This window comes from Rhinatrema bivittatum, chromosome 1, assembly GCF_901001135.1.
Source record: "Rhinatrema bivittatum chromosome 1, aRhiBiv1.1, whole genome shotgun sequence".
Classification (NCBI taxonomy): domain Eukaryota; kingdom Metazoa; phylum Chordata; class Amphibia; order Gymnophiona; family Rhinatrematidae; genus Rhinatrema; species Rhinatrema bivittatum.
The window spans coordinates 96439371-96459084 of NC_042615.1; the positions used below are offsets into that span (position 1 = coordinate 96439371).

A 19714-nucleotide genomic window follows, 5' to 3' on the forward strand; every position below is an offset into this window, starting at 1 on the left:
ATCCTCGGCATACCCCGCTCCACGGGCCACTACCGGATCTGTATTCCTGAGCTGCCTACTCTCATCAAAGGGGATCCCCAGCATACCCCACTCCGTGGGTCACTATTGGATCTTCTCACCTGTGGCCTCGCTCTGGATTCTCCCCATAGCTCTGGACTACAATACTACATATATATTCTGTGGATAATACTTTTCCTTCCTTATTTAATAAAGTATCTACCTGTGTCCTACGCCATCGAGACTATGCCTGCTGATGGTGAGGCTCACAGGGCTCCTCCCTGTGGGCGGAGACATCTCTCATCTCAGCCCAGGGTTCACATTTCTACCAAAATCATAACACTATACAGTCACTCATTGATCTCCTCTTCACCTATCTTGGTGGGGGCATTCATATACAAAAAACTGGTCTTGGTACCTAAAATCAATTTTCAATTAAGCATGCTTCCCATTTTTTTAAGACCATCAATTTTATTCACATCTAGGTAGCTTGCTTTCTCTGTCATAATAAACCACCTTGAATAGCGTTACGTACATTGAAACTCCCTAGGGTCAAAGGGCGGGGTTAAATTCCCAGACTGCTATCATTACCATACTGCATATATTCTGCAACAGGGATTGGAAAGGCTAGCTGGAAGGCAAAAACTGGACTACAGTCCTGTTTGGTTAGATATGGAACAGGAACTGGGGCAGCTTTTACCATTATGGTCTCTTCCAGACCTTTTTTCTTTATCTGAGTTTCGTTCTTTACCTATAGTCAAGAGTACATGTCATGCATATAAATTGTTGGAAAGATCCATTGGAAATGTATTAACACAATGGACTGATTCCTCCCTGATGCCAATTTGGTTCAACTTGATACAAAACTAGATTAATTGGCAAATATGGTATGGGTCAGGATTTTGGTCTATAGATCAACTCCTCATTGACTCCCAATTGGGAACCTTTGACCACTTGATGACCCAATTCAAATTTACGAGTACTCAGAGGCTCCAATGGTTTCAATTAGTATCATCTACTAAGAGGAAAGTATCAGATATACGATCATATTCTAAAACTCCTCATGCTTTTGTTATCTTTGACTTCTAATGGCTATTCAGCTTCCTGTATTTATAAACATTTGAAAGTTTCAAAGTTTTCAAGATGCTCCCATATAGAAAAGATCTGGTCTCATGAATTTTTCTTGTCTGACTTTCCTTGGGATTACTCTTGGAAAACTACTTTGAGACCCTCACTATCCTTCCAAATAACCCAGATTCTTTTCTTCTTAGCTCATAGAGTGATATGGACCCATTGGACACTCCACAGGGCAAGTCTTTCCCCCTCTCATTGCTGTTGGACATGTACTATGCTGAATGTGTCTTTGTCTCATTTCCTCTTTTATTGTTCACCAACTCAATTGTTCTGGCAAGAAGTCTGGGGAAAAAAATCTCAACTATGTTCAATATTTCTATGCCTTTAACATATTCTATAATCATTTTGAAATCGTTAGCAATACAGCCTAGCCTATCATATTATAAAACATGTTTCCTAGATTTTTTCCTGGCTATAGCATTGCAGATGATTTTAGCTAACTGGAAAAAAACTACTTTGTTATATGTCCACTTTTGGTGAAATTTTGTTTGCTTGTATTATAAATATGAAAATGTTGCAGCAGTGCATTATAATAGAATGGCTAGATGGGTAGCTATAGGTCAGGAAACCATTTCTTTAATTTTTGAATTTATGATATACTGAATGTACTTTTTTTTTAAATTCTTTATTTATCAATTTTTCTAAAGTACAATGCGAGAAATAAGTTTACATCATTATATCAGCAAACTTAATTTCCACAAAACAGTTATAAGGAAACAGAAGATTCTGGGACATATAATATGGAACAATTCTGTCAAACAGTTACAATATTAGGAGAGATGAAGCAGCAAATTTGTACAATTATTCACCTGGTTGGTTAGGTAGTACTAGCAATTTCTTTATACTCTCTATATAATTTCTCATTTGTTCAGGTTCATAATAGATATACCTTTTCCCTTTATGTTGCATTAGACATTTACACGGATATCTAATATTTACCTGTGCCCCTATCTTTCTAGCTTCTTGACTTAGTTCAACAAAAAGTTTTCTGCGAATCTGTGTATCCTTTACAATATCAGGATATATCTGTAATTTTTGACCAAGAAACACTTTATTTCGATTTTTCAGAAAAGTTCTTAAGATCAAATCTCTTTCTGATGGAAAATTGAAAGAAACTAATAAAGTACCTCTCTGTTCAATTTGTTCTTCTGAAGGGGTCTCTAGATATGCTGTCAAATCTAAATCAAGATTAATATTAGGATGCTCTTTCTTTCCTTCACTTCCATTTCTCACCAGTGGAATAAAATACATTTTTGAAATTTATGGTAATTTATCAGGAGGTATTAATAATACATCCTTTAGATATTTTTTAAATTGTTCTTTTAGAGAAATCAATTTAACAGTGGGAAAATTGAGAATTCTCAAATTCAGATATCTCATTTTATTCTCCATATTTTCTAATCTCCTTCTTAATCCTAACTCTGATTGAATCGATGTTGTTTGTACCTTCTGAACAGAAGTTATCTTTTTTGTAATTTCAACAATTTGCTCTGCATTTTTATTTACCCTTGGTTCAATCGAGGCTAACATTTCTTGAGAATTATTCATTGAGGTAGCTAATAAAGATATTGACTTTTCCATTGCTGTTATTGCTTGCCAAATTGTTTCTAATGTAATTACCTTAGGTTTATCTATTTTAGGTATAATTATACCAGCACTAACCATCCCTACTCGACAGGTTTCGGAAATCACTTGGGTTTCCCCTGTCGAATCACCTCCCTCCTCCATTAATTTTCCTGTAATTCCCACAGTGACTCCCTCTGCCTCCAGTATTCCTTTGGTACCTTCCCCAGGGAGCTGGAGCAGTCCCTGTGGGTTTCCAAGAAAAAGGGGTGGGGGGATAACCGGTGCACCTGGGGACAAAGATCTTTGATTGTCCTGGAGGGATAGGTTTTGTTCCTTACCCAAGCCCTCAACAGACAGCTCTCCTGGTGTAGAAGCTGCAACAGGGGTAAAGAAACCTTGTATTTTCGATTGGATAGGGGAATTTTGGGAAGAGGCAGTGGACTCTGACCTCAATCGCCCCTTCCGCTTAGTATGAGGCATAACTAAACACTAAATAGAGGTTTCCTACCAAACTCTCCTTCCTAGAATTTCCCCAGAGCTTCTGATTGAGGAGAAAAACATTCAAAACAGAAAACAAACAGTTTAAAAGAGAAAAAGACAAGACTAATAAAAGTCCAAAACAAAGTCGAAACTAAGTCGCCTATTGCCGTATTGCAAATATGGCAATATGGCCGGCGCCATTTTGCAATATGGCAACAAGTGCAAGAGGTCGCTCCCGGACCCCCGCTGGACTTTTGGCAAGTCTTGTGGGGGTCAGGAGGCCCCCCCCAAGCTGGCCAAAAGTCCCTGGGGGTCCAGTGGGGGTCCGGGAGCGATCTCCTGCGCTCGTGACGTCGGGGGACAGGAACCAAAATGGCGCTGGCGCTACCTTTGACCTGGGCAAAGGGAGCGCCGGCGCCATTTCTATTAATGCAGCCGTGGCCCGAGAGTGGAAGATCTTTAAAGATGGCGCCGGCCATCCAGTGCTCCTATCATGTGACAGGGGCCGGCCAATGGCATGGATACCCTGTCACATGGTAAGGGCAAAGGGGCATCGGCACCATTTTTTTTTTTTAGAACAGCTGATGCCTGGGAACGGGAAATCTCTCCCCGAGGCCCCCCTGGACCACCAGGTAATTTTTAAAGGTTTTGGGGGGGGGTCGGGAGGGTGGGGGAGGGTAAGGAATTGGTTTTAAAGGGTCGGGGTGGGTTTAGGGGTTCTTTTGGTTTGCCAGTTTTCCCGCCCTCCCCCAAATAATTCCCGTGCCCTATTTAACGATACAATACAAATGCCCCTGACGATAAATCGGGGGCATTTGTATTGTATCGTGCACTCTAATGATTTAGGATGATTTTAAAATTATCTGACGATAATTTTAATCGTTCAAAAACGATTCACATCCCTACAAATTAGAGCTTTGTGCACTTTAGCATTCTTTACTAAGTCTACTGATGTAATCACTATGGGAGAGGGGATATGAAAATGCTCCCAGGCTAAGTAACAGACCTGCACATCAGACACATTTTTGGAGACAGGCAAGCAGTAACTGACAAGACTGAGGAATTTTTCTACTTCTTTCTCTTGAAAATATATAAAGCCAGACCTACAATAAACTGATTTATAACCTTTTTTAATTCTTCAGTATCTTTTACTGTCCTGCCCTCGGACTTTGTTCTCTAGTTTGAATTCCTAGACAGTCAGCTTGTCTTCCCAGCTTCCACACATCAGAGAAATCAGTTCTTAACTGCCAAAACAATGATAATTAGAATGTAGAAAACAGTTCATTTCTTACAGTGACTTGCGGCCCTCTCACCTTCTCATGTGGAATCCAGCTCCTGGTTCTTCTTCGCTGGCAACAATGGGCCGCCAGCTCTGACCTCAGGTCACCTCCGGTGCTTCCGGCTCTGCAATGGTCTCCAGTGTTGACAGCCAAGATGTCCTTGCTCGTCAGGCCTCTCCGTGGAGAGAGACGCCGCCATTGGCACCGCACCCCTCCCTAGGCGTGTGCGCCATCACTAGTTCTTTTAAAGGGCCCGTGGCGGGAACCTGGCCATGGTCCCAGATGCTGTAATCAGACTCTTTAGCGTATAAAAGCTCAGGCCTCGCTCCATAGCATTGCCTTTGCAACAGGTCTCCTCGTACTCTGAGTACTTGTTGCTGATAGAGAATTCTCTCTTCTTCATGTCCCTGATTCCTGTGGTTCCTGGTTCCTGTCTTCCTCGTTCCTGTCTCATCTATGTGTTGGACTGACTCTTTGGATTTCAAATCTGCTTTGTTTGACTTCTCTTCAGCTCGTCTCCAGCCCCAGACCTCTGCTATGCCTGACTACTTTTCAGCTTATGTCTAACCTTGGACCTCTGCTATGCTTTATTACTCTTCAGCTTATCTCCAACTCCAGACCTCAGCTATGCTTGACTATACTTGCCTTCTTCGTGCCCTGACCAATGCCTTGATTGACGATGCCTGCCTTCTCCGTGCATTGACCACTGCCTTGATAGACTAAGCTATAGACCTTTCTGTATCCAGAGTTGTACGCTGCTTGCCATGACTTCCACTTGCCACCGGCTCTGATCCTAGCAGTGATGCCTTCTCTTGCCTATCCTCTGGATGTGGACTTACAAAGCTTAGGCCTTTGCTTGAGCACCTCCAGTTACTTGTTGTTCCTTTGGTGCCTGAGTTCCTGTAACTAATCCTGTCCAGGGTAGGACTACACCATCTACCGGCTGCTGTCTCTGGCCTGAACCACTTCTCGCTACTTACTAACCTCGAGGCCCACCTAAGTCCTGCTGGCCCTGGCACCCAAAGGCTCAACGTGAGGGGAACAAGGGCTGGTATAGGTGAAGCTCCAGTGGCCTCTAGCTTCAGCCCACTCCACCTGCTAATGGTGGGGACCCGTAGGTTGCGTCAATCCCACCTAAGCCCAAGGGTCCACCTCTGACGCAACAGGTTGCAAGGGCCACGGACTCAGTGGAGCCATGTGCCCTCCAGGCCATTCCAGGCCTGGCCTCCAAGGTACAAGAATAGCAGCAGTTCCTTGAGGCACTGGCCTCCTCCATGGATCGACTATATGCCTGGCTTGATGCCCTTATGAATAATCCAGCTCCTCCTCATCCACAGCCACTTCCATCAATGCCTCGAGCCTTGTTGGCACTTCCAGTGCCCCCATGTTTCAGACTCTGCAGAGGGTTCATTAACCAATGCTACATGCAGTTCGCTCTGCATCCCTCCGTCTTCCAGGACAAGTTGATTAAAGTCACATTCATCCTATCCTGCCTTGAAGAAAAGGCGCTGGCCTGGGTTCTACCATGTGGGAACGCTCAGGTTCCTTGTTGAAGGAATTGGCTCAAATTGTGGCTGTATTCAGATGAACCTTTGATCCCGGGCGACAAGCACCAGTTTATTATATCTCCGTCAAAGACAAAGATGTCTTTTTGATTATACCATTGACTTTCGGACTTTGGCTACTGAGCTTGCTTGGCAGGAAGACTGCCTCTGAGCAATCAACCTGGATGGACTCTCCCTGCAGCTGAAAGATGAGCTGGCCGCACGGGTGCTCCTTTCCTCTTTGGAGGACCTTATAGACTTGGCGGGCCAAATTGACAATCGTCTTCAAGAGTGTCATCGGGAGAGTCAGATGCCCAAGAAGCCTTCACGGGTTCGTTCCCCTTCAGCACCTACTACCAACCCTGCTCCCTGCAGTGACGTTAGAGTGGTCAAGATGGAAGAACCCATGTAGTTGGGTCGTGGGCAGCTGACACCGGAAGAGCGCCTCTGGCGGAGACAAACCGGTCTGTGTCTGTATTGCGGAGCACCTGGCCACCATCTACGGACTTGCCCTATCTGTCCGAGAACCTCCTTGGCCCGAGTTCAGTAGGGGTCCTGAACTTGGGTGCAACTTCTCCAGCCCCTCAGTTATCTGTTCCTGTTACTCTGATCTGGGACTCCCGGTGCTTCCCGGTACTTGCTCTGGTAGATTCTGGAACAGGAGGTAATTTTATTTTTAAGGACCTTGTTCAGCTTTTGGGCATAAAGACCCGCTCACTTGATACGTCACTCTGTATACTGTATAGCTTCTATGTACAGAGAGCCGTTACCTGGCCGAATTTCCTTGACTATGGAACCTGTCCAGTTACGTACTGGGGCCTTACACATCGAGGAACTTGAATTACTAGTGTTGGATAAATCCATCCATCCTGTAGTGCTTGGACTTCCTTGGCTACAGAAGCACTCTTCTCAATTCAACTGGGCTTTATTACAGCTGGTAGAGTGGGGTCCCGCCTGCCACCAGTCTTGCCTCCAGAAAGTGATACCATCTCCTGTGGTCCCTCTTGATACTACGTCCTCTGGCATACCTGCTCCGTATGTGACCTTTGAGGATGTGTTCTCTAAACAAAAGGCCGACCTCCTTCCACCTCTCAGAAGGTTTTACTGTCCAATCAACCTCCTTCCAAGAACCATGCCTCCTCATGGATTAACCTATCCTCTGTTGCCTGATACAAAGGCAATGACGGAATACATTCAGGATAATCTTGAAAGGGGTTCATTCACCTGCCTACATCTCTCGCGAGAGTGGGATTCTTTTTTGTGACCAAGAAGGACGGGTCACTTAGGCCATGTATTGACTACCGCGGCCTATACACCATCACCCATGCCATTGATTACCAAATTATTTGACTGCATTCAGGGTGCTTCCATATTCACGAAGCTGGATTTTCGTGGCGGTATAACTTGGTGAGAATCCGTCCTGATGACATTTGGAAAACTGCCTTTAACACCCGAAATGGGCACTATGAATACTTGGTGATGCCCTTTGGCCTCTGTAATGCGCCTGCAGTATTCCAACAAATGATGAACGAAATCTTCAGAGATCTACTGTACATCAAAGTTGTGGCCTATCTGGACGATATCCTCGTCTTTTCCAAAGACCTCGATACTCATCGTGCCGAAGTCCGAACCTTTCTCCAATGCCTTCGTGAAAACCACCTGTTTGCGAAGTTGGACAAATGCCTATTTGAGACATCTGGTTTACCTTTCCTTGGTTATATAATCTCTCGACAAGGCTTCTCTATGGATCCAGCCAAATTAAAGGGAATTCGGGATTGGCCACAGCCAGTGGGCCTCAAAGCGCTCCAGTGCTCCTCAAATACTATCGTCACATCATTCCACACTATTCTAATCTGGCCACTCCATTGACGGCCTTGACCTGAAAAGGTCAAGACACACAAAATTGGCCGCCTGAGGTCGTTGCCGCCTTTCATCATTTGAAGGAAGTCTTCCAGAAAGGGTCTTGTCTGCACCATCCTGACTTGACTCATCCATTCTTAGTTGAAGTTGATGCCTCTGCCATTGGGGCTGGGGCTGTCCTAAGTCAATGTACTGCCTCTGGTACCATAGTTCCTTGTTCTTTTTACTCCCAAAAATCTTCATCTGCAGAGAAAAATTCCAACATCGGGGATCGTGAGCTGCTCGCCATAAAATTGGCTCTCGAAGAGTGGCGCCCTTGGCTAGAGGGCGCACAACACAGATTTACTGTGTTCACTGATCATAAGAATCTGGAACATTTGAGTCAAGCACAACTTCTCAATGCCCGTCAGGCCTTATTTTTCTCCAGATTCAATTTCAAACTTTGCTATCACCTAGCCGACAAGAACCTCTGGGCAAATGCCCTATCATGATCCTTCGAGCCCGAAGATATCCTGGAAGAGCCGACTCATATAATCGATCCGGCTTGTATTTGTTTGTCTGCCACTCATCCAGTTCCTGCTGGAAATATGGTTGTGCCCCGATGGCTCAGAGAGTTCTCCGCTGGGCACATGATTCTAAATTTGCTGGTCACCCAGGAAGAGCACAAACCGTGGCACTGCTCCAGTAGTTCTTCTGGTGGCCTACTTTGGTCTCTGATGCAAAAGCGTATGTCAAATCCTGTAACATATGCGCACAGCAAAAGCCCCCGGTCGGGCGACCTTGGGGACATTTACAACCACTTCCAGCACCCGAAGAACTGTGGACGCACTTGTCTATGGATTTCATCATGGATCTGCCACCTTCTAAGGGTCACACCGTAATATGGGTCACCATAGACCGTTTCTCAAAATGGCCCATTTTGTACCTCTACCGGGCCTACCATCTGCTCCAGAACTATAACTCTCTGCTTCAACGACAGGGGAGAAGAAAAACTGATACTTCACGCATATCCAGCATAGCTCTCTGCTTCAACGGCAGGGGAGAAGAAAAACAACCAATAAGGGCTGAATAACATAGTCTGGGTAAAACAAATAAGCATGGGTGTAGCTTGCTTATTGCGGCGGTTACTTCCCCTACTACCCCTAACTAATCAAGCTTGATATTTCACTTGGATGCAGCTCCATCACTGCTCTCTACATTAATGGTGGGGGTGGAAGGGAAATAGAACCAAAGAGCTAAGAGAAACAGATAAGTATGAGAAAAAAAATGTGTGAAGCTTGCTGGGCAGACTGGATGGGCCGTTTGGTCTTCTTCTGCCGTCATTTCTATGTTTCTATGTATATTTCTATATAACGATTATTTTTTCATCATATCTTCAGACTACACGTCTTACCCATGGACATTGTTTCGGATCAAGGTCCTTAGTTTGTTGCCAGGTACTGGCACTCCCTCTGTCGGAAGTTCGGCATAAACATCAGCCTCACGACCGCCTATCATCCCCAAGCCAACAGGCAAGCTGAGCAGATGAATCGCTCCTTGAAGGCCTTCCTGCGCCCTTATATCAACGACTGACAAGATAATTGGTCGGACCTCTTGTCCTGGGCAGAGTTTTCATATAACTCTTACATCGCCACTGCTACTGGAACGTCTCCATTTTCAGTCGTCTATGGGAAACAACCGCAATGACCATTACCCATACCACTTATCAGTGCCGTCCCCTGCAGCACAGGCTACTGCGGATGCCCTTAAAACTCTATCAGAACAAAAGAACATGCCATACTGGGTCAGACCAAGGATCCATTAAGCCCAGCATCCTGTTCTCAACAGTGGCCAATCCAGGTCATTAGAACCTGGCATGTACCCAAAAACTAAGTATATCCCATGCTACTGATGTAGTAATAGCAGTGGCTATTTTCTAAGTCAACTTAATTAATAGCAGGTAATGGACTTCTCCTTCAAGAACTTATCCAATCCTTTTTTAAACACAGCTATACTAACTGCTTCTGTCAGGCCACCTCCCGGACCAAGAGAACTGCTGACAGTCGATGTTGCTCGGCTCCTGAATTCCTCCCTGGCCAGAAAATCTGGTTAAGTACTCGATAATCCAACATCAGATTCTGTCTCAGAGATTTGCTCCTACATACATCAGTCCTTTTTCTGTTACCCGACACATCGGACCTGTTACATACCAGCTTCGGCTGCCTCCTACGCTGGGCATACATAATACATTCCATGTATCACTCTTAAAGCCTGTGATCTTATCCTGGCCTGCCCGGAAAGCCCCTGAGTCACCTGCTTTGGTGGCAGAAATTAATACCTCACACAAGGTCCATGAAGTCCTAGACGTCCGCCGTAGGGGCCGCTGGTGGGAGTACCTCCTCTCCTGGGAGGGATATGGACCCAAAGAGAATTTGTGGGAACCAGGTCAAAACATCCTGGATAATACTCTCCTCTCAGATTACCATCGTGCCCATCCGGGCAAACCCCGACCTCCAAGAGGTGGGTGTAAATAGGGTGTACTGTTACACATGCTGCCCACGGCAGACCCGTGGCACGGCCCTCTCACCTTCTTATGTGGACTCCAACTCCTGGTTCCTCTATGCTGGTGGTGGTGGGCCACCAGCTTCGTCCTCGGGTCACCTCCGGTGCCTCTGGCTCTGCCATGGTCTCCAGTGTTACCAGCCAAGATGTTCTTGCTCGTCGGGCCTCTCTGAGTGGCCCACAGAGAGACGCTGCTATTGGTGCCATCAGCACCGTGGCCATTGGTGCCGCACTCCTCCCTAGGCATGCGCGCAGGCATCACAAGTTCTTTAAAGGGCCCGCGGTGGGAATCTGATCGTGGCCACGGATGCTGACATCAGACTCTTTAGCGAATAAAAGCTCAGGCCTCACTCCATAGCATTGCCTTTGCAACAGGTCTCCACGTAATCCTCGTACTCGTTGCTGATAGAGAATCCTCGCTACTTCGTGTTCCTGATTCCTGTGGTTCCCGGTTCCTGTCTTCCTCATTCCTGTCTCATCTATGTGTTGGACTGACTCTTTGGATTTCGACTCTGCTTTGTGTGACTACTCTTCAGCTCGTCTCCAGCCCTGGACCTCTGCTGTGCCTGACTAGCTCATCTCCAGCTCCAGATCTCTGCAACGCCTGACTACTCTTTAGCTTATCTCCAACCCCGGACCTCAGCTATGCTTGACTACGCTTGCCTTCTTTGTGCCCTGACCATTGCTTTTATTGACTACGTCTGCCTTCTCCGTGCCCTGACCACTGCCTTGATCGACTACACTATAGACCTTTCTGTGTCCAGAGTTCTACGCTGCTTGCCACGACTTCCACTTGCCGCCGGCTTTGATCCTAGCTTGTCAGTGACGCCTCCTCTTGCCTATCTTCTAGACGTGGACTTACAAGGCTTAGACCTTCCTTTGCTTGAGCATCACCAGTTACTTTTTGTTCTTTTGGTGCCTGAGTTCCTGTACCGAATCCAGTCCATGGTAGGACTACACCATCTACCAACTGTTGTCTCTGGGCTGAACCACTTCTTGTTACTCATTAACCTCAAGGCCCACCTAAGTCCTGCTGGCCCCGGCACCCAAAGGCTCAACCCGAGGGAAACAAGGGCTGGTATAGGTGAAGCTCCAGTGGCCTCTAGCTTCAGCCCACTGCACCTGCTGATGGTGGGGACCCATAGGTCCTTACCTACGAGCTGTGTCAACCCTACCTCAGGCCAAGGGTCCACCTCTGATGCAACAGGAAGATGACAAGAATAGCTGTACAGGCAGTAGCCTGGTTAGCTCTGAGTCTTTGGCACCCAGTAATCCAATGAAAACCATTGCAGCTTGAAGAACAAGCTGCAGCTACTAGCAATTAAGGCAGACTAACAATATATGGGAAATAGATGGGAAACAATATATGGGAAATAGATGTAGAAAGTAACAGTAAGTAAGGTGAAAGGATGATGGCTTTCTAGGAACTTGAAAATGATGAAGCAGAACTTTGAGCTTGCAGGAGCCTGCTTGTAACTGAACCTCTGGTAGTCACACAAGGGTCAAAAGACAAACTACCTCTTCCTTACTGAAATACACAAAGTACACAAGAAGAGGACATATCCAACAATGAATTCGTTTATTAATATATCCCAATTACCTATCTAACATTAAAATTTTAATGTGTAACTGAACCTCAGCAGGAAGTTAGACAATCCCAGATTGCTTTGTGTCAAGGGACCAATAGGTAGAAGAAAGAGAACACAGATAAAGAGAGAGAGCATCAGGAACAAATCCAGTCAGAGCTCAGCAACATTCAGACAATATCCAATAAGAAAAAGGAAAGCTCCACAATGAGCAGAGAATTTAAGCTGTACAATATCACAAATAATGCGAATTGGCAGCATAATAAGAAAATATATGTAACCCCCCTTTATTTGGGGATCACAATCATAGCCACAGAGGAATGTGAGGGCCATTGCTACAGCCATGGGATCAGGTAAAGTCCACCAGGGATCACCAATTGGGGCCAGGCAGTCTCTGAAAGTCCCAAGGGAAGACTTACCAACAAATCAACACAGTCCAAAGTCCAGTTTTTGGTTCCAATATCAAGTTTATTAGGTAAAAATCCAAAGAGAGAAAATTCAGCAGACTCTGTTAATAAGTCTCAGAATACAGTTCAACAAGAGATACACAAGAACTCTGTAAAGTTTCACTTTTCCTGAGCAGGAGAGTTCCTACTCACCCATAGCTTCAAGCCAAAGGCCCATGGAACACTATTCTTCATGAATAGTTCAAAGTACTGGAGTTTTCCCAGACCAAGGACTTTGCCCCTTTAGTTGATAGGGTGTCCTCCCTCTAGTAGGCTACCAAAAAATCCTTTTCCTCAGCTTGGAATCTTTTCTTATTCCTGGCTTCATAAATCTCGGGATGCCTCACAAGCCCTGTCTTTTTTCTCAAGACTCACAAGACAACAACCATGGTCTTATATAGACTCTCACTAACCCTAACCCAATCCCCATGGAGGGAATACACTTCCTACATTACTTCATCCTTTACAGCACCAAACTCACATATCCTCCTATACTCTACCTCCCCTAAACAGGAAGGATAATTACAAAGCATACAGCCCTACGGTTTGTATGAGCTCTGCAGTAGCAGAATTCTCTGACCTCTAAATGAACTCTAACTGATGCAATAAAATGCACATAAAAAATGTACATCCAAATTGAGCGCCCGTTTTTTACTGCATGCACATTCACCTCTCTTGGGTACTCGATGCATTAGACAATTGAGCTGCTGCGCTAAAAAAGATACGCTAGAGATAAATTGTGTGTCCCTGGCGCCTCCATGGCATCGGGCTCTAGGAGACATGGCTGTGCACGGGTTAGGAAAATGGATGCTCATAAAATTGGGTGTACGTTTTCCTAACCTGCCCACCATAAAGACTTCTTTTTTTATGTTGCTGCTTTCTGTGGTTCCTCCTACTTAATATTGTTTTTGGGCGCCTCAAGACAATGCCAGCTGCAGGCTGGCATTAAATTTTAAGGGTTAAAATGTACATGTCAGGTGCACAGTTATTTTTTACATCGGGCATACTAGCTAATAGCCTCATCAACATGGCATTTACATATGATGAGTGCTATTATCTATGCACTAATTTGGATGCGTGTTTTGGATGCGCTGATCCCAATTGCATCAGGGGTTATTGATGCGTATCCAAACGTGCGTCCAACCATGGGTTAACGTGTGCTAGCCTGAGTGCACAATATTGCATTGGCCTTTATGAGAGTAGGAACCCTCTATAACACACTCTTGACTTGCGCTGGAGAACTGGACAACTCAAGAAATCTTCTAGAAACATGTTAGTGACCCTTGGTAGGGTTGCATATGTACATTTAAATATACTGTGAAGGAAGAACAGCCATATTCCAATCCAGTTTAAAAGTGCACTTTTTTTGAAACAGCTTTTAAATCCTAAGTACTTCTCTGCAGTAGATACATTTCTCACAGCTCTTGTTTATCATGTATGTTATCTTGACTAAATTGTAGGTTCCATGGTACACTGACTTTTTCCGTTGACAAGCAAGCTGAATTAGCCATTGTCCTAGGGTGATGATGTCTGGTGGCATTGAATGGACATGTCTCTCCAAGCTAGTAGAGCTTTGATTCTACTGAGCATGTACAGGAATTCTCATTTAGGTGTTGCCTTATGAATCTCTGCAGTCTTTTTTTTTTTTTTTTTTTTTTTTTAGCTCGGCACACATGGTTTCCTTATCTCTCCCTGTAAAGATTTTCCCTCTTAGTCTCCAACTTTATTTTTTCTTCTTTAAATTCATTGACACTACTCTGCATCATGTACAAAAGTAGTGTTTAAAAAAATGCCTGAAGTAAAGATTCCTGTTGAAGAATTCTGGAACATGTCCGGAAAGAAGAAACTCACTGCTAGCGGGTTCAAAGCCTGCACCTATAGGCAAATTAGGTCTCTGGCCGATAGACGTGAGGTATATTACCATTGTCTTGAACACAACCATGATGTGGTGACTTGTGTGCCTAGCATTTTAATGTCTCTATGGGCCCAGAGGTATTATGTAGCCAAAAAAGAAGAGCTCCATCAGTCTCTTTGGAGCCAAAGTAAATCCTTCTACCAGAGTAGAGCCTCTTTGGTTGCTCCAGTGGAGCAATCAAGCCGAAGTTCCTCAAAAGCTCCTCCATCATGCCAGCGGGCCACAGACTCGGCGTAAAGTGAAAGTCATCTATCTGCATCAAAGCAAAAACCATCATGGATGCATTCAACACTAGCATCGAAGAAGTCAAAACACACTTCTGCGTCAAGCTCCAAAGATGCATCGAGGATGGCATCAACATACTCGAAGCATGGTGCATTGGCGCATATTGCATCAAAGCATGCGATGCATGCATCCCCTGTATAACTGGCACATAGAGCACCAACATCATCAAGTTGTGAGCCTTTGATGCACTCAGTTTGAAAATCCTCAATGCAAAAATCCTTGATGCACTCGAAGCAGTCCTTGATGCACCCAATGCAAGATTCTTTGAGGCCCTCTGCTTCCACTCCCTCAACACGTTCAATGTGTTCCAAGCACTCATAAGAACATAAGAAAATGCCATACTGGGTTAGACCAAGGGTCCATCAAGCCCAGCATCCTGCTTCCAACAGTGGCCAATCCAGGCCACAAGAACCTGGCAAGTACCCAAAAACTAAGTCTAGTCCATGTTACCATTGCTAATAGCAGTGGCTATTCTCTAAGTGAACTTAATAGCAGGTAATGGACTTCTCCTCCAAGAACTTATCCAATCCTTTTTTAAACACAGCTATACTAACTGCACTAACCACATCCTCTGGCAACAAATTCCAGAGTTTAACACACATGCAGACCACATCTTTGGCTCAATCAACTACTTTACGTTTCCTGCCTCCAGAATGGAAGGCTACCTCTACACCTCTAGTTAACGGTTTTTATAACCTGTGACTTTCAACTTATGTTCTGCATGGGAAAGGTCAGCAAGCCACTAGCTTTTGTTCACTTTTCACCATATCTGCAATTTTTTCACAATAAAGTGGTGTTCCATAGTCATCCAAAATTTCTTCCTAAAAGAAGTTTCATTGTTCAGTATCAATCAATCCATCATTTTGCTCTCTTTCTACCCAAAATCTTTTACGCATGAGGGAGAAAAAACACTCCATACCTGGACTACAGGAAGGCTATAATGTTCTATAAGCAATGTATTCAGTCTCATTCCAAGATTTCACTGTTGCATTTGTGGACCCTTGGGCTGAGGCAGGATTGGCGCAACCCACAGGGAGGAGTACTACAGGTGCCCACTATCACAAAGCAGAGACCCAGCTTGAGCTTCCCCTATTCCAGCCCTCATTCCCTCAGGTTGAGACTTTGGGTACCAGGACCAGTAGGGTTTATGTGGGGGTCTTTGCTGATGGCAGATATGGAGGTCCTTGGACAGCAGTGTTGTAGATGGGTAGAGGTCAGATGAGTCTAAGCAATGGTCAGAGGCAGATGGCAGTCAAGCATATCCAGGAGCAGGCAGTGGTCAGTAGCAAGCAGTGGTCAATGGCAGGCAGTGGTCAAGCGTATTCGAGGTCAGGCCAAGTTCAATCCAGGGATCCATCGAAAGGGAAGAAATGGCTGGCAGGTAGGACAGGTCAGGTGAGGAGAAGCACAGAAAACAAAAAACACAGAAGATTAGACAGGAACAGAAGACAACACAAGACCAGAAGACAAGATGCTGAAGACAAAACTGGGCTGAAGAGAAGACACTGTAGCAACATCAGGGTAGTGGGACCTGTTGTTGAGGTGCTGAAGGAGTGTTGTCAATGGCCTTTAATAGGCCTGAGTACATAATGTCATCAGGAGGTGCCTTGAGCATTATCTCGCCATGGGCCCTTTACATATGTTGACATCAGGCGCGTGTGTGCCTTTGGAGGAGCAGGGCCAGCAAGCATTGGCAGCATCCTGCTGTGTGGAGTGTCAGTGGCGTTTCACCATGTAGGAGCAAAGAGTCCTGGAAGGACTGTGCTACATTGAGAGCCAATGCAGAAGGCCCAACCGGGAATTTGTGTCGTGGTTCGTGGGAGTAGCTGGTAGACTGCCAATCATAACAGTCACAGCTCTTTGTCATTTATGAACCAGACAAACTAGACATAGCTGTAGTTATCAGGTATTATCGAACTGGATATCTCAATGTAATCTCTACTGCTATACAACAGCAGCCAATCAGCCCTCTATTGCGCACCTTCAATCAGTTTCCATTGAGAACATCTTTAATGCTGCCACATGGTCCTCAGTCCACACCTTTCCATACCACTGCTGCCTAGAACAACAATCAGAAATCAACAGTCACTTTGGGAGGGCAGTTTTGCACAGCCTTACTTCCAATTAGTCCAATCCACTCTCCATGCTGCAATTCGCATTGCAAAAAAACAAACTATAGTATGAGATTTTTTTGCTGCAGTACTCAAGTCAATGGCTTATTCAGCCAGCTTATTGAAAAAAGCAAGTTTGCTTTCTGTAAAGAGTGTTTTCCATAGAAAGCAGGATGAATTAGCCATAGACTTCCTGCTGCCTTTCTCTCTTGTAATACTCTCCTGTAATAGCTCTGGTACAGACTGAAGAGGATCATGAGACAATGCCTGAGCGGGAATTCCTGCACAAGCTCAGTAAAGTCAAAGCTCTATTGTTTGGTGCCACAGGATGACATCAGCCAAGGACAATGGCTAATTCATCCTGTTATCTACAGAAAACACCATTTAGGGTAAGCAAATTTGCTTTTCTGTGTGTCTGTACAGCATTGTGTGTCTGTACAGCATTGCATTTGTCTAGTAGTGCTTTACAAATTATAAATAATAGTAGTAATAGTTACTGTAATTTAATAGTTAAAATAAGAATATTATAGGAAAATAAGTTATGTGTTTGTTTGATGCCATTATTAATGTATAGATATATATATTATATATTTTAGATGCTTTTAAAAAAACAATTGACCATTTTAAAAAATTGGATATTATGATTAACAATGCTGGTATAAACAATGAAAAACACTGGAAAAAAACCATCAACGTTAATTTGGTAAGTATTTATTTTTTAAACTTAATTAGTACTTTAAAATGTAACTTTCAACATAGTACAGTGTGAGAAAAGAGTTAGTTTTATTACAGAAAATAACTTTGAAAGCAAATTTAAATTAATATTTAAATAATACAGTGGATATAACAGTAACCTCTACTGCATTAAGCAAGATTTCCTGCAATTGTTTTTTTTTTTGTATTTTATTTGTATTGTATGTTTTTATTCTGTGAATGTAACATTTGTAAATTGCTTAGACCAGTTCGCATTAAGCAATTCATAAATTTTAATAAATGAAATATACTGCATGTTAAAAAGCTAGAAATTTTATTTTTTTTTTTTTGTAAGAAATCAGAGAATGCTGTAAAAAAAAAAAAAAGGCTTTTCACCTGTTCTATTTTCATGAATGTGAGTACCTTGCACATAATTAATAATTAGTAGATTACTGTCAGGATTTTCACTCAAATGAAACAGCAGAACAACTGTTACTAGCAGTGTTTCATTCTGTACTGTATACAATATAGAAACATGCTCATTTAAATCAGAAGGTCACATGTATCATGTTTTTCTGTGATGAGCAAACCCAAGTTATTGCCAAGCTCTTTAATAGCTTTTTTAAATAAGTAGCTCTTCAACACTTATAATACTTTTGCCCTTGAGGATCATTTCCCTATTTAGAAGAGGTTACTAGATTACTTATATTTAGGGACCTTCATTTTCAGTTTTAACATGAACAGTTGGTTCAACTTGTCACCTGCCCTCTTCCCCCTACTCCTAACCACCCACTCCCAGACGAATCACACATACACGAAGGTGGAGTGAAAATAAAGCCACAGTTTAGTAACCATCAGTCACCACAAGTCAAAACCAGAGCCCAAATATTATTCTCTAACATTAACTCAATTCCTATCACCATGGAATCTGCCCTGCCATAACCTGATGGTGACAGCTTGTGCCATTCCTGGCTTCCCATGATGACTGACCCATCTGGCCACCTGCCAGGACCTCTGTATCATGACCCAATGGTAGAGGTCCCAAGTCGTCTGATCAGTGCCCATAGATTGAGCAACCTCAGGTAAACCGGGCCTCCTGGCCTCTCTATTACTGCTTCAACCATTTGTTATCTGTAACCCCCAACTTAACAGTTCGAACAATCCGTTAATCAAGGGCTCGGGTTACCACCACTGCAATATTATAATACAGAGTACAATAACAAGAACAGGGAGGGAAAAGCATTGTCACTACCAGGTGAGTAACTGGGAGAGGAAGGGTTCATGCTGCTTTGTTTAAATCCTTTCAGACCACCCCTCCCTTGGAAATCTGCCCCTGAGGTCAATCCCATTAACTTATATTCAAAATTAAAAAATGTACCATGAGGATGGATAGGCAAGGAACACCATGGGCCAATGAGGGGGGAGAGCAAAGAAGTGTGGGAGGATGGCTAGCCACCAACCCATTGCCAGATTATAAACAGCTCTGAGAGATTTAACTTCCCAGCCTCCATTAATAGGAGCAATCAGGTCTACTTAGTGCCTGCCTTCTTTTTCCCACCCCCCCAAACACCCACTCTCAGATGAATCACACATATATGAAGGTGGAATGAAAATAAGGCTGTGGTTTATTAACCATCAGACACCACAAGTCAAAACTGGAGCCCAAACATTCATCTTCAACATTAACTCAATCCCTACCACTGTGGAATCCACCCCGCCACAGCCCAGCAGTGACAGCTTAGTGCCATTGCTGGCTTCCCATGACAACTGGCCCATCCAGACATCTGCCAGGCCCTCTCTGTCACGACCTAACAGTAGAGGTCCCAAGCTGCTCAATCAGTGGCCATACTGACTGAGCAACTGCAGGTAAACCAGACCTCCCAGCCCATCTACAACCACCTCAACCTGTAACTCCAACTTAACAGTTTGAACATTCTGTAAAGAAGGGCTCACGTTACCGCCATTGACATAGCTAGTTCTGAATGGGACAGACCATGTCTCTCTCCCCCCTACAATACCAAACTGTGGCCATCTAACCAGAGAAAAGTAGCTGCTCAAGTACTTCCTGAATATTGTTATTGGACAAATCATTGCCAACATCAGACAAATGTATTCCAGGTCATGTTCATGTTCAATGTGAATCCCTCCTGGGACTCCACTCACATGCCAATTTGTCTGTTCATCTTCACTCCAGAGCAGTTGCATGCTCAACTTAGGCTGATAAAGAATATCCGACCACCCCATCCTCAACTCAGGTAACACATTCATCAAAAAAG

At 44.2% G+C, this 19714-nt stretch overlaps 1 protein-coding gene across 4 annotated transcripts in view; it reads left to right on the forward strand.

Annotated features, from left to right (window-relative positions):
* HPGD (15-hydroxyprostaglandin dehydrogenase) overlaps positions 1 to 19714 on the forward strand; it is a 306229-nt gene that overhangs the window by 192504 nt on the left and 94011 nt on the right. For 3 of the 4 annotated variants that reach the window (XM_029577562.1, XM_029577483.1, XM_029577645.1), the window contains one exon: positions 17342 to 17448. The exons of the other annotated variant lie outside the window; for it this stretch is intronic. In XM_029577562.1, the coding sequence (XP_029433422.1) occupies positions 17386 to 17448 (63 nt within the window). In that variant the 5' untranslated portion in view covers positions 17342 to 17385. Of the gene's footprint in view, positions 1 to 17341; positions 17449 to 19714 lie in introns of those variants that run through there. 4 annotated transcript variants of the gene reach the window in all.